Source organism: Carassius auratus, chromosome 13 (genome assembly GCF_003368295.1).
Source record: "Carassius auratus strain Wakin chromosome 13, ASM336829v1, whole genome shotgun sequence".
Taxonomy (NCBI): Eukaryota; Metazoa; Chordata; class Actinopteri; order Cypriniformes; family Cyprinidae; genus Carassius; species Carassius auratus.
Window position 1 is genome coordinate 22,117,773 of NC_039255.1, and position 13,878 is coordinate 22,131,650.

The 13,878-nt window shown below is 37.2% G+C and overlaps 1 protein-coding gene across 1 annotated transcript in view; it reads right to left on the reverse strand.

Moving 5' to 3' along the window:
• Positions 1-2,387: 2,387 nt before the first annotated feature.
• The window catches only part of plekhh2 (pleckstrin homology domain containing, family H (with MyTH4 domain) member 2), a 31,153-nt gene continuing 19,662 nt past the window's right edge, over positions 2,388-13,878 (reverse strand). The window contains exons 18-30 of the mRNA XM_026279145.1: positions 13,379-13,487; positions 12,059-12,171; positions 11,795-11,974; positions 11,567-11,664; positions 11,318-11,495; positions 10,029-10,184; positions 9,858-9,955; positions 9,620-9,761; positions 5,951-6,096; positions 5,733-5,862; positions 5,533-5,625; positions 5,288-5,437; positions 2,388-3,312 (exon numbers count right to left, since the gene is read on the reverse strand). Coding sequence (XP_026134930.1) covers positions 3,127-3,312; positions 5,288-5,437; positions 5,533-5,625; positions 5,733-5,862; positions 5,951-6,096; positions 9,620-9,761; positions 9,858-9,955; positions 10,029-10,184; positions 11,318-11,495; positions 11,567-11,664; positions 11,795-11,974; positions 12,059-12,171; positions 13,379-13,487 — 1,779 coding nt within the window. The 3' untranslated portion in view covers positions 2,388-3,126. The remainder of the gene's footprint in view (positions 3,313-5,287; positions 5,438-5,532; positions 5,626-5,732; positions 5,863-5,950; positions 6,097-9,619; positions 9,762-9,857; positions 9,956-10,028; positions 10,185-11,317; positions 11,496-11,566; positions 11,665-11,794; positions 11,975-12,058; positions 12,172-13,378; positions 13,488-13,878) is intronic.

Sequence of the window (13,878 nt, forward strand, 5' to 3'; positions counted from 1 at the left end):
TTATGCAAAGTTCCAGCTAACAAAGACTGCAACCTCCTCCCACGAACCAGGAAGCTGTTTTTACTCCAATTCTGTTTCGCTCGAAGAGTTTCTCAGGTTTTAACAGGAACATTAATGAATGACGAATTTGTTCGTAATGAAAAAGCTTTCCCACACTTTTTAGTAGAAATGGCATGATACAACGTGTACAGAAAACACCTTGCCAAAGATGTTGCTGCATTTATTTTGTGTGATCTAATGGAACTTTTCATGGTTTTATGGAAGCAGCCAAACAAAGTCAAAACTAAATCTGACTTTTTTGTTTTGTTTTGTTTTTTTGAAGAGAAATCTCCAAACAATAGCTTTGGCTGGCACACCCTTGCCTTGAATTCTTTGCCTTTTCAGTGTAGTTCCCCTATATGTTTCCCTGAAGAGCCTCGAGCGTTTGTTCCTCAGACTAGTCGAGACAGGTTTGGGTGGATCACATGTTGCCCTCCCCCATCCACACACACACACCTGAGTTGGAAGTCATATACAGACTCTTGTGTTTCCAAGGCAGAAAAGGAGGGATCAAATAACAAAGCCTATCAGAGTGTGGGCCATGGTAGGGAGGGACGTTTTCACGTGGACGGTTCACCTTCATCTGTGCTCCAGTTCACATTGTCAACAGTGTTTCAAAATCACATAATTGAGTTATTTAAAGCAATGTGCAAATAGCAGTACACTAAAAATCACTCAATTCCTATCAATCAAGTCAATATTTGGAAGTTTTTGTTACATCTTTGGCTTTAGAGTATAGAAGTCATCGTAGTTTTCATCAGGTGTTTATGTCGATCACTAGATACTCGGCATTCCTGCTGTAACAATAATATGAGTCAGAGCTGGTAAACACAGGAGGTAGAGAATGACTAAACTTGTTAGGCTACAATATTATTCGAAGGGCGAATGGTTCCATGTAACATAGCATAAGTGATATATGGATTTTAATCAATGCAATGATGTGAGGCAGTCTGCTATTAGAACAAGAAGAAATGCTCATATAAAAACAATGTTGTGTCAAGTAGGAGCTTGTGACATGGGGAGAATATCCAGTTTTTAATTTCACTGGATTGGGAAATTAAGAAAGAGTGGCAACCGAGGCAACAAAACAAAACAGTCATTTGAGTAATATGCAAAATGAGTTTGCATCATCAGAACACTGATGGCAGACCAAACAATCATTCATATCCTCGACATAAAAAAAAAAAAAAAAAACTTGGCATGCAGTCATAATTTGCTGAATCTGTGCTGTATTCATAAGAAGTGCATGTACTGTATTATAGATGCACCGCTGTTCAAAAGTTTGAAATAAAATACGTATTTTTATTCAGCAAGGACACATTAAATTGATCCAAAAGTGATAAATAGGATATTTCTAATGTTAGAAAATATTCCCATTTTAAAATGAATGCTGTTATTTTTAACTTTCTGTTTATCAAAGAATCACGGTTTCCACAAAATATGAAGCAGTATAACCGTATTTAACATTGATAATGATAATAAATGTTTATTGAAAAGCAAATCAGCATAATATACTGATTTCTGAAGGAGCATGTGACACTGAAGACTGGAGTAATGATGCTGAAAATACAGCTTTGCATTACAGGAATAAATTGCATTTTAAAATAATTTAAAATAGAAAACCTTTATTTTAAATGCTGTAATAATACAACATTACTATATATATTTTTTTTTACTTTATTTTTGATTAAATAAATGCACCCTGGGTGAGCATAAGAGATTACTGACCCCAAACATTTAAACAGAAGTGCACTTGAATGAATTTCTTTCAACCAAAATATATATCTACTAAAAAAAAAAAAATAGATGTATATATAAATTAAAAATTTTCTTTTTGAATAAGAGCATTTATTTAAAGCTGTATAATAGATAATAATTATACAAACTACGCTTTAGAAATGAATAAATACAATTTGCTATGACATTATCTGTCATACACTATAATGATTTGCTTCTCAAAACAAAACAAAACCTTCCAGTTTTTTTTTGTCCTGCAGTGAATCTCTGTACAAATCACACACCCCATGTTCAGTAAACCAGTACAACACGCACTCAAAACACCCCAGCCATCTTACAGTAAACTCCATGTTGACTTCTAAAGACCACACATGTTTTTTTAGTAACGGACTTCCTGCTTTTATCATAATCCTTACATTCTTTCTACATGCTTCAACATGCTAGCGTGAGATGAGATTTCAGTGTGGACATTTACATAACTCTAGAGCTACACATTCTGCGATCCCACGATCATTCTGAGTCACATCAGCAAGCCAGCTCATCTCTCAACAATGCATGACCTACATATGTTGTGTGCTTCATATAATGATAGAAGGAAACGTGTTCACATAGTGTTTTGAATTTATATTTGAGATGAATTGCCTAAAAACTAAACCCAAGTGTCTGGGTGAATCTCAAGAAAAGTTTTAGCGAACAGTTCTGTTCATATTTCACACCCAAATCAAAGTTATTAATAGTATTATTGTTGGCTTATGGACAAATTAAAATACTTTCACATTTTCATGACAATAATGCACATTTCAACTAAAAATTACATTGCAATGATGCATAATTAAAATTAAAAAACAACAATACTCTAAAAAAGACTGTCTACTTATGAAAATCAACATAAATTAATAAATTAAACAGTGTTTTGTACAGTATTGTGGATTTTTATAATATATATATATATATATATATATATATATGAAAATGGAGATGAGGATGTGCATTACAAAACTCACAAAGTACAATGTCTGGACAAAATATGTTAATGACCATTTGGTGGAAAATGTCATAAAATGTCACAAAAAAAACAATAATAATAGTCATTTTCATTATTTTGTGTTATTAACGGGGTGGAACATGACATGTTCATGAGATCTCACCCACTTTAATGTTGAGAACTACTGTCAGCCATGTCACCCTCAGTCCCAACAGGAAGTATTAGATGATTAAAGAGATGTGTCTCTCATTTCATTTCCAGATTGTGAAACAGTATATTGTAAATATGGTTTTGGACACTAGCCTGGGAGTGGACTGACATACTGTATATCCTGAGTGAACACCACCACATACTGTACGGTCCACTTAAAGGAGGGTGGGTGCTTTGCTGGGTCTGCAGGCGGCTGGAGGAGACTTGCTCCTCGAATCCTTGTTCTTCACCTCTCCAGACAGAGCCAGCAGCAGGGCTGGGGCCGAAAGGTGGTGCGCTGCTGCTTTTTGTTGTTGTGTGCAGTTAATGTAGCTGCTTATGAGAAACGTCATGTCTCGAACCTGAACAACACAAAGAAAGCAGAGAAATGCTGTTCACGCTTTGAAAAATGAACTCGATTGTTTGCTGTTGTGGGATTTCAATTCTCTAGAAGCGTATGAAATGTTAGATGGTTAGATGACATCATCTAATGTTTATACACAGCAAATAGAAGGACTCATCAGTCTGTGTACTTTGGTGTGTTTCTGTGTGTGTAAAAGAGAATAGGAAGTACACTAATGCATTAAGAGCCAGGGGGTGAAAACTTTTGAACAGGATGAAGATGTCCAACTTTTTCTTATTTTGTTGATATATATATATATATATATATATATATATGTGTGTGTGTGTGTGTGTGTGTGTGTGTGTGTGTGTGTTTCCATTTAGTACTGCCCTTTGGGAGCAACAGATGATACTTGCATGTTTCCTGGAAGACAAATTAAGTGCAATTTACCTTGATCTTCAAATTCCAAAAGTACTAAAAATAACAGCACAGTCCTAAAAATAACATGCATTTTGTATGATCTCTCTTGTTTTGTTAAAATTACTCACATTTCCACAGATTCTCCAAGGGGTTCACAAACTTTCCTGTGGCACTGTACAGACCCCTCCCACAACAACATTCTTAAAAGGATAGTCTACCCAACAATGTTTAATTATTTCCTCATATTTGCTCATCACTATTTACTCATTAACTCCACTTGTTCCCACCTGTATTGATCACAAAAGAAGATATTCTGGAGAATGTTGCTAACAGTTGACGGTAGCCATTGTAGTATGGAAGAAAAAAAATTCTATGGAAGTCAATGGCTACCATCAACTATTTGGTTTGAAACAAGTACAGGGTGAGTAAAGGATGAACTATACCTTTAGTTGAACAGAAAGTTCAAAACAAAAATAATTGTTTGAAATATATATATATGCTAGTGATGTGCGGGTCATCTCATAACCCGCGGGTCGGGTTGGGGTGGGGAAAGAAACTGGCACTTTATTTGCAGGGCGGGTTGGGGCGGATCATTAAAAACTAAATTAAAAATCAATTCATGTTGCGTGCTGTTTAGTGGTGGAAATTTTTATTCTTTCAAGAGATTTGTTCATTTTCAGTTCGTTCGCCAAAATGATTCGTTCAGTGGCAATTTCTTCATATTACACAAATACGCCACGAAAAAGAGTGTCTTATGTGTTATGTCTCAGGTCAACGAACATATTTACTTGTGACAAAAACGGTTTTGGCTTTATTAAAATGTGTGCATAATCGCATTAAATAAAAAGTCTAAATACATTTTAAAAAAGTATTAAAGAGATCATATGATGCGATTTCAATTTCTTATTTCTCTTTGGAGTGCTTCAAGCTCTTGATGCATGAAGAAGATCTGTAAAGTTGTAAAGACTAAAGTCTCAAATCCAAAGAGTTATTCTTTATCAAAGTTAAAACTGCCACGTCCCCCTGAAATGGCTCATTCAAACACACCCCACATGTCTACGTCACTATGTGGAAAAATTTGCGTAATGCCGCTCAAATGTTCACGCAAAGAAAGAAGGCGTGGTTTCAGTAACCACAGTTAGTGCTGAGGAAGCCATGTCAGAGAGACATCAAGCACTTTATTTGGGCTTTTGAAAGTTTTAAATCTTTAAGGTTACTTGCAACAGAACAGAAATGCATTTTATGGATGACCATGAGGAGGTAATTCTGACTTTGCTACTACAATCTGGTGCTTCTGAATCAGCTACTGTAAGTATGTTTTGTTATTAGTTTAGTAATATTATTGGTTTGAGTGTCTTGTGTGTGTGAGAGAGACTGAGAGAGAGAGAGAGAGAGAGAGAGAGAGAGAGAGGTTCACACAGTGAAGTCAGCTGTCTTAACCGTCCATTTAATTTGTAAAAAAGATTTGTATTTTACATTTGTAAAGTAAAATCTGATTATTTCAAGTGTTCCACAGTTGTAATTTCCACAACAACAAAAACAAAAAGACTCATTTAAGAGAACACAGTACCTACCTTTGACGGGGCCATAGCAAACAGATGCTTCTCTGTAGATTTATCTTTGGATGTGCTGGTGCCAGAACTCAGAGTTACTACCAGCATAAAGTCCTGACCACATGCTCCAAATGTCACTATGCTTTTATAAGGGTAGGATGCAAGGACTTTCTAGAAAACACATGGCGAAAACTCATCTTCACTCTTCACTAACAATATTAAGTGTTTTGAAATAACACGAAACTGCAGAGAATGTGTTCACTTACTACAGAGTTGAACTCTAGCATGCTGACTCCATCTTCATGCACCGCCAGCCAAACACGCACGTTCTTCTGTGGAGACAGAGCTACAGGCTTTCTCTACAAGGATAAAAAGTGAGATTAAGAAACAATAATGAGACTTATTTGAGTATTTAAATATAGAAGAAATTGTACACATCACCTTTAGCCTTTAGAGGGACACTCACCTCAGCCTCAAATAGTTTGGCTCCAAAAAATGACCACTTGCGAGCCACTGTCAGGTAGATTCGTACGCACTCTGATGAACTCCGACCCCTCAGAGAAGCCCATCGTGTCGAGAGCCTCTGCAGCAACAGCCTGAGAACGTATGTGTGGACGTGCGTAAGATGGCCAAACAGATTCTGTGTGTTCATACTTGAGTGCATGTCACAGGGGGCATAAATACCTCATCTGTTCCTCGGTGCAGGTGTGTCGGTAATGTTTCGGGTAGAAGCGCTCTAGAACCTGTTTTAGTGTCTGGTTAGACTTAGTCTGTGCAGCTCCTGAAGCACCTGGACTACAAAATGGACGCTCAAAGTCCCCAAAATCCACCTGCATGACAAAAAAAAAAAAAAAAGTTTTTTAATTGGTTAAATGATCTTATATTAGGACCATTAAGTTATTTTAAATAATGACATTATTTCTCTGACAATTAAGCACATTTCTCCCAAAATTATCATTATTGTTATGTGCGTTTGTGTTTCATTATGGAAATGAAAATGATGTGTCCTTTTAGAAACATACTATGTAAATTCTGTTTGATTCCCATCCCATTCCTATCTAAAATCAATTGCTTACAGCATCTCCAAAGAAAAAGAGCTCAGGTTTTGGTAGTTAGTCTCAGATTTAATAATGTTTTTTTTTATGTATACATCCGTAGAAGAAAGTTAAGATGTGTCGCTGTGGTCGATGTGTCAGATGAGAGTGTGTGAGGTTAAAGATATGTAGTAGGCTTTTTAATAATAATAATAATAATAATAATAATAATAATAATAATAATTATTATAATAATAATACATTTTATTTGTAATGCGTTCTCATAAACCCAAAGCGCTACAGTAATAAAGTAATAAATAAAATAAAACAAAACACCAAAAGCAATACAACAATTCATTAAAGAAAGACAGTCTTGAATAAATGTGACTTAATCAACTTTTTAAAATCACCCAACGTTGGTGCATTTCTGACGTGCAGAGGAAGTACATTCCATAGCTTAGGGGCTTTATATGAAAAGGCTCTTTCCCCCATGGTCTTTAGCTTACATGATGGCTGGTGAAGTGAAAGAGAGTTAGTAGAGCGAAGAGAGCATGATGGAATATAAGGACTTATGAGTTCACAAAGATACTCAGGTGTAGTCCCATGAAATGCCTTGTATGTTAAAATAAGAATTTTAAAATCAATTCTCGCATTTACGGGAAGCCAGTGTAATTGTGAAAGAACTGGTCTAATGTGTTCACGAGGAGAAGTACAAGTAAGCACACGAGCGGCAGAATTTTGTACATACTGAAGCTTGCTCAACGATTTAGCTGGAAGGCCAGAGAACAAGGCATTACAATAATCTAACATAGTTGTTATGAAGGCATGTATAAGCCTTTCTGTGTCTGCAAAAGAGAGAAAAGGTCTAAGTCGAGCTATGTTTCTCAGGTGGAAAATGCAGTTTTAGAGATGTGTTTTATGTGTGCTTCAAATGATAACTGTGGATCAAAAATGACACCAAGATTTCGCACCTGTGAAGTGGGGATTACCGTACAGGAATCATCAATCAAACTGATCTGCTCGGCCTTACGAGTAGCTGCCACTGTACCAATCTGCATCAGTTCAGTTTTGGAGCCATTCAGCTTCAGGAAGTTGTTATGCATCCGGATACTGATCTCTGCTAAACAACCACGCAAATCTATTAATGAGCAATGGACATCAGGATTAGGGTGATGTAAATCTGCGTATCATCCACATAGCAGTGATACCCAAGACCATGTTTCCTAATGATCTGCCCAAGTGGAAGCATATAAATATTAAATAATATTGGACCCAATACTGAACCCTGATGAACTCCCTGTCGAACAGGCACAGTATCTGATTTGTAGTTACCCAAGCCAACAAACTGGGCACGATTTGTTAAATAAGAACGAAACCAATTGATGACAGCTCCAGAAAGACCCAACCAATTTTCCAGCCTGTCAAGCAGAAGAGAGTGACATATAGTGTCAAAAGCAGCACTGTGGTCTAACAAGACCAAAATACTGCATGCACCGGAATTCGCCATGATAAGAAGATAATTTACGACCCTAATTAAAGCGGTTTCAGTACTATGCCCTCTTCTGAACCCAGATTGAAAAGGTTCAAAGAGACTGTTCAGAGCTAGGTGATTATTTAACTGAACAGCCACAACACGCTCAAGAACTTTAGCCAAGAATGGGAGGTTAGAAATCGGCCTGTAATTGGATAAATCAGATACATCACAACCAGTCTTCTTAGGGACTGGTGTAATGGCAGCTATTTTTAGTTCTGGAGGAACAATTCCAGAAGTCAATGACAAGTTCACAATTGAAGTCATAACAGGGCAGATTGATGCAAGGCAGTTCATGATGACCGAGCAGGGAACCGGATCTAAAATACTGGTTGTAGAGTTCATGGACTTCACTGTACGTATAATAAAATCATCTCCGACCATTTCAAAGTTTGAAAAGGTAGTAGTTGGGAAGTTTGAAGGCTGGATATTAACTAGCTCAAGAGGAGTGATGGTATTTAAAGTGCTATATATACCCTCAACCTTATCAGTGAAATAATGAAGAAACTTATTAGACTCTTCAACAGAGGAATGAACAACAGCTTTAGTTGGTTTGAGAAGATTGTCAACAGTCTTAAACAGTGATTTAGAATTTGTTGAAGTGTTACCAATGATGCTTGAATAGTAGCTCTTTCGTGCAGTATTCAAAGCAGAATGGTAAGCAGACTGTTGTTCAGTGTAAAGAAGCCTGTGCACCGTCAGGCCAGATTTTTTGTACTGCCGTTCTAATTGTCTTCCGGCAGCTTTCATTAAACGTAAATCCGGGGTAAACCATGGACAGGGTTTCCTAAAAGTAACAAGCCATTCTCGCACAGGTGCGAACTCATCCAAAAGTGAGGAAAGCATGGAATTATAGTGCTCCACAGAGTTAGTAGTGGGAAGCCCAGAGATAAAAGTCGAAAAAAGAGTGAAGTCCATGTGCTTGATTTTACGGAATTTGATAGTGAGCTCAGAAATAGATCATGAAGACGTAACATTCATGTCAAAGGTAATAAGTCTATGGTCACTTATACTCATGTCGATACTATCCAGAGATTGGATACCAACACTAGCAGAACATACCACATCCAACATATGGCCCAGCCTATGGGTCGGAAAATTAACATGCTGTTTAAAGTCAAAACCATCCAAAATGTCCAAAAAGGTAGCAGTTTTGACACAGTTTGGATTATCAATATGGAAATTGACATCACCAGTCAAGACCATAGATGGACAGAGTGGACTAAGAAGTGTCAGCAACTCAGTAAACTCAGAAAAAAACAAAGGATTAGGTTTTGGTGGACGATAAATGAGCAGCACTAGAACAGGTGCAGCACCATTGACTTTAAAAACCATACATTCAAATGATGCAACGGTAGGAGCATCAATAATATCGATTGATATATTTGATACAAATATTGCAGCCAAGCCACCACCCACGTCAATATATTTATATCCAGATGGGGAACACATGTTCAAATTAAGGTAGTCATTGTCTTTATGCCAAGTTTCACTGAGACAGAGAATGTCAATTTTCGTTTGTCAAGGATAGTGTCAGTGATAAGTGCCGTTTTATTGTTTATTGACCTCGTGTTGAAGTGAGCAAGTCGCATAGTGTTACAGCACACATTCGCCACGGGTTTTTGAGAGAGAACCTCTGGATAGCGTAGGTTACCATGGCTGATTCCACGGCAACCAGAAGTACGTCGCAGCGTTTAACTCAATGATAAAGAGAGGAAAATATGCCCTGAAGATGATCTTGACAGCTCTGTGAGATGCACTAATATTCTGAGGAGCACCACTGTGTACCTGAGCAAGCAGGGCCGCCATTTCTAAAGCAAGCTCTTTGTTAACAGGGAAGTGACCAGCTGTAATTTCCTCATTAGTTTGGTACGCCAGAAGCAAACGCTCTCTCTCGGTCTCCCCTCTCATCTGCTGAGAGAAGTATAACCTAGAGGAAACAAACTAAGAGTTAGTCACAAATTACAGCCTTTTGGAGATCATCAAGGCATCTTGCTTATGTTCTGTTTAAGAGTCTGCTCTCTACCGGTTCTTATAAGTGAGCTTCACCGTCCTGGCGTTCTCTGACTTCCCTGTGTGCTGCTCCTTCGAGGCCTGCTCCCATTTGGAAATAATGTCACAGATCTGAGGACACAGCACATTTTGTTAAGATAAAAAAGTAGAGTTTCTAAAATAACAAGAATGTTTTGTGTCTGACCTTCAGGTTTCCCTGAAGACAGTGCTCCAGGTCTTTGTCAGTGGGGTCATCAGAATAAAGGCTGAAACCAGACTGAGCAGTTTTCCTCATGCCTGTGTCCTGGTTCAGCCGACTCTGAAACTCCTCCACTGTTGTTGAAGCATCAAAACTAACAACCTGACACACAAAGACTGTTAGCTTAGACAGACAGATGGTGAATTACCTGTTGGTAGTTTTCATATCGAAAGAAACCATTCACCCAAAATGAAAATTCTCAAATTATTTATCCACCTTCATGATGTTCTAAATTTATTTTTGTTCCATGGAATATAAACATTAAGAACATCTGATTCCTGCACATTTTGGCAATACATTTATCTGATTACCAGTTACATTTATCACTGTCACCAGTTTTTCATGTCTATTTAATCTAAATTGATTAAAAGGGACTGCAAAGAGAAAATACATATATTTTAATAACTGTTTCAAATAATCCAGAAAAAAATGATAGTAGTAATGATACTGAAAATTCAGCTTTGCATCACAGGAAATAAATTACATTTTAAAATATTTCAAAATAGAAAACAGATGTTTTAAATTGTTAAAATATTTCACGGCATTGTTGTTTCTACTGTATTTTTGATCAAATAAATGCAGCCTTGGTGAGGAGAAGAGATCAAAAAGATTTAAAAACAAACAAACCAAACAACAAAAGAATCAAGTACAGAACCTAAACCTTTGAAGTAGTCTAGCACATTTGAAAAATGATACTCCAATAAGCTCTTAGAAGACCCAGCTTTAAAAAAAACAACATATTCACTGTAAATAATTATCTTTATATTTGAATACATTAAAAATATGTCTAAGTTTTATATGACCTTGGGAATCCTTTTTAAAGAATCATTACGCAGCTGTTTTCTATAAATCTATGCATTTTGCAGATGCTGATTTTGCATTTCCTGGATAGCGAACCCAAGACGTTGTTGTTGTTAACCTCATGCATTACCATTCAAGCTACAGAAAAAGCACACAATGATTCATGAAGACCCCATCAAAACAGTTTTAAGTCATCCGTCAAATATCTCAGATGACTTGGAATATAGCACACAATTAAAATCAACTATTTACTATTTTTTATAAAAGTTTTATAGATATTTTTGCTCGATATTATTTGGTCCTTTTTGCTCGATATTATTGAAAAGAGCTGCATGAAGATGTAGGAGAACATCAAGATGAGTAAATAATGACAGACTGTTCATTTCTAAACAAACTTTTCTCTCATCATAAGCCTGTTTTGCATATGTGTGCACCTGGTAGGTGTTGTTAAGGAAGTGTACAGGCACGCTGAAGGGCAAAGAGTGATGATAAGGGTTTCTGAGTAAAATTGACAGGATCTCGGTTCGTGACGATCGGGCCTGCCGATCTCCCTTCTGCTGCGTCCGCTCCAGGGAGCGCTGACAGTAAATGGCATACTTTCCCACTTCCGTCCTGGGAACAGACAGAGGGCAGAGACTGAGCGACTGTGGGATGGGCTTCCAGGAATATTAATTTCGATTTACCTCAAATCTCCATGTCTTTGGAGGTGAACCTGCAGAAACCACAGAATCGGGGGTGTGGGCAGGAACAGACCGACACACAGAGCCAGGAACTGCCATCCCTGTGTTACAACACACGGAAACAAGTCAAGACATCACCTTGTGGCTTCGATCTCAAGGTGAATACAGACACAAGCCAAAAGCAATGGCTCCCTCTAGTGCTGTGTGTTCACGTCACACGTATCATCTGACCTGCAGGGTTTCCGGTGGTTCGTGGGGCTGCCCCCTGCGTGTCTGTTTGATAAGCTGGCAGTAGATCTCATTCTGCAGCTCTGGATGGGTGAGACACACTTGTAGAGCACACTGGGCAAGAGTCACGTGATAATCTATAGCTGGAGTGTCTATGGCCACGTTTATGAAGAGCTGACATATCTGTAAATATGAGAGGAAAAGGAGGGTTTCTGCCTGTTCTGTGGGTTATTCCCTCCAAATGTGTAATAAACAAAGCCGTATAACCTTAAAGAGCTTGATGGCTTCAGTCTGTAGAGCCTGTGAAGGAAGGGTGGTGAGTGGAGATGACAGTCCTTCTTTAGTGAAGCACAGCGTCGGGTGTCTCCAGAGCAGAGATCCTGAGAAACAACGGGACAAATATGGACATTAACTTGTTTGTATATAGCTACAGTTTAAAAGTGCAGCATGGGGTTGAAGTAAACAAGTTTTGGAATAAACTGAATTTATGATATAATGCTTGCCATGCTCATATTTTAATAACATAATGTCATATCAGTCTCGGCCTCAAGTGGCACACCCAAACGCCACAGTGCTTTCATTTACAAGTGTTTACCACAGCACAAATGCTTGGCTATAAGCAGCTGAATAAACCACTTAGTTACTGAATTTTTTATACATTACAGTCTTGTTGGCTTATAGTTTATGCAACTGCATGAAAATGAGAAAAGAAAAAGATACGCTTAAACTTAAACAACTATGCCTACCATTATCCAAACCTTATTTGAAGACGTGGCAAGAGCTGTATGTTCTTTCCTTTGCTTTTTAACCAATGTACAACTTTTCCAGTTGTTCATCATTTACTGAATAAAGGTTAAGAATAACAATTTTAAAGAATATTTTTCATAACAATTTCAACTACTCAATAAAATATTTAGAGCGTGGCATAACTAAACTGTATATTCATTATAAATATGCCTGTACTGTATATTAGCTGACATCCGGCTAACTGAAACCGGTGCTACTTTTGCAGGGTACATAAAGAAATCATTGACTTCAATTTAATATCTTTTAAAACTTATGCAACATTTAAGACTTATGCAACATAATTCAGAAGCGTGGGAAGGAAGCAAAAGATAATTAATTGAGTGACTAACCCTATGCAAGGTTTATTAGAAAGAGAAACCAGAAACAAGGATTAGACCACGATTAGGAGTGGGCCACAGGACCAAAACTTTAATATGACTGATTTATTTATAGATTTTATTAATATTAGTAAAAAACATTTTTTATAATAAAAGCAAAGACAAATGCAATAGAAAAAACAGTGCTTTATGTTTTTTTTTTTTTATGCAAGTCTAAAGTAAACAGCTAACAGCCAGAAATGGAAGAACTGAATGTAAAATAATACAGCATAGTCTTCATTGTAAGAAATTATATATATAAAAAAAAAAAAATTCTGGGAGCCAATCACAGTGATTCCTGCTTCATTATTTTTTAATGACACACAGGGATTCATTTCCCACGACAGGTGGCGTATACTTTATGAGACTGATGGGAGACACCACAATGTAATATATGTAATGCCCGCAGATGTGAGCGTTTCACCTGGATCTCCCTCAATGCTGTGCAGTTTACCAACCAGCTGCTCGAACTCAGTCCCCACCTGCCCCCCTGCGGTGCCCGCAGCCACAGACAGGTGGAACAGCCAGGCCGTCTACAGGACAGGAACACAGACGACAATGACGCTTCATTTCATCGTGAACTACCCAAACATTTCACATTATCTCTGAATAGATTCCTTTTTCTGTGCTGCAATGAAATTAAAATTACTTTGTTAAAACATAGTAGACATACTAAACGCATGATTACTATGGAAATAAAACACATTTCAATAATATAATTAAGTGCAAACTCACTATAATGTTTTCAGACAATTAACTGAACGTAATTTACAATTAAATACAAATTCTGCAAGTTTAAATTGATATTAAATGCAATTCATATGAGCACTTTTTGACCCATTTCAGTAGTACACATTCAATACAATGTGCACATCTTTTTCAAAAGGGATGCACATCAGTTGTGTTTCTGTTTCATTATTATTC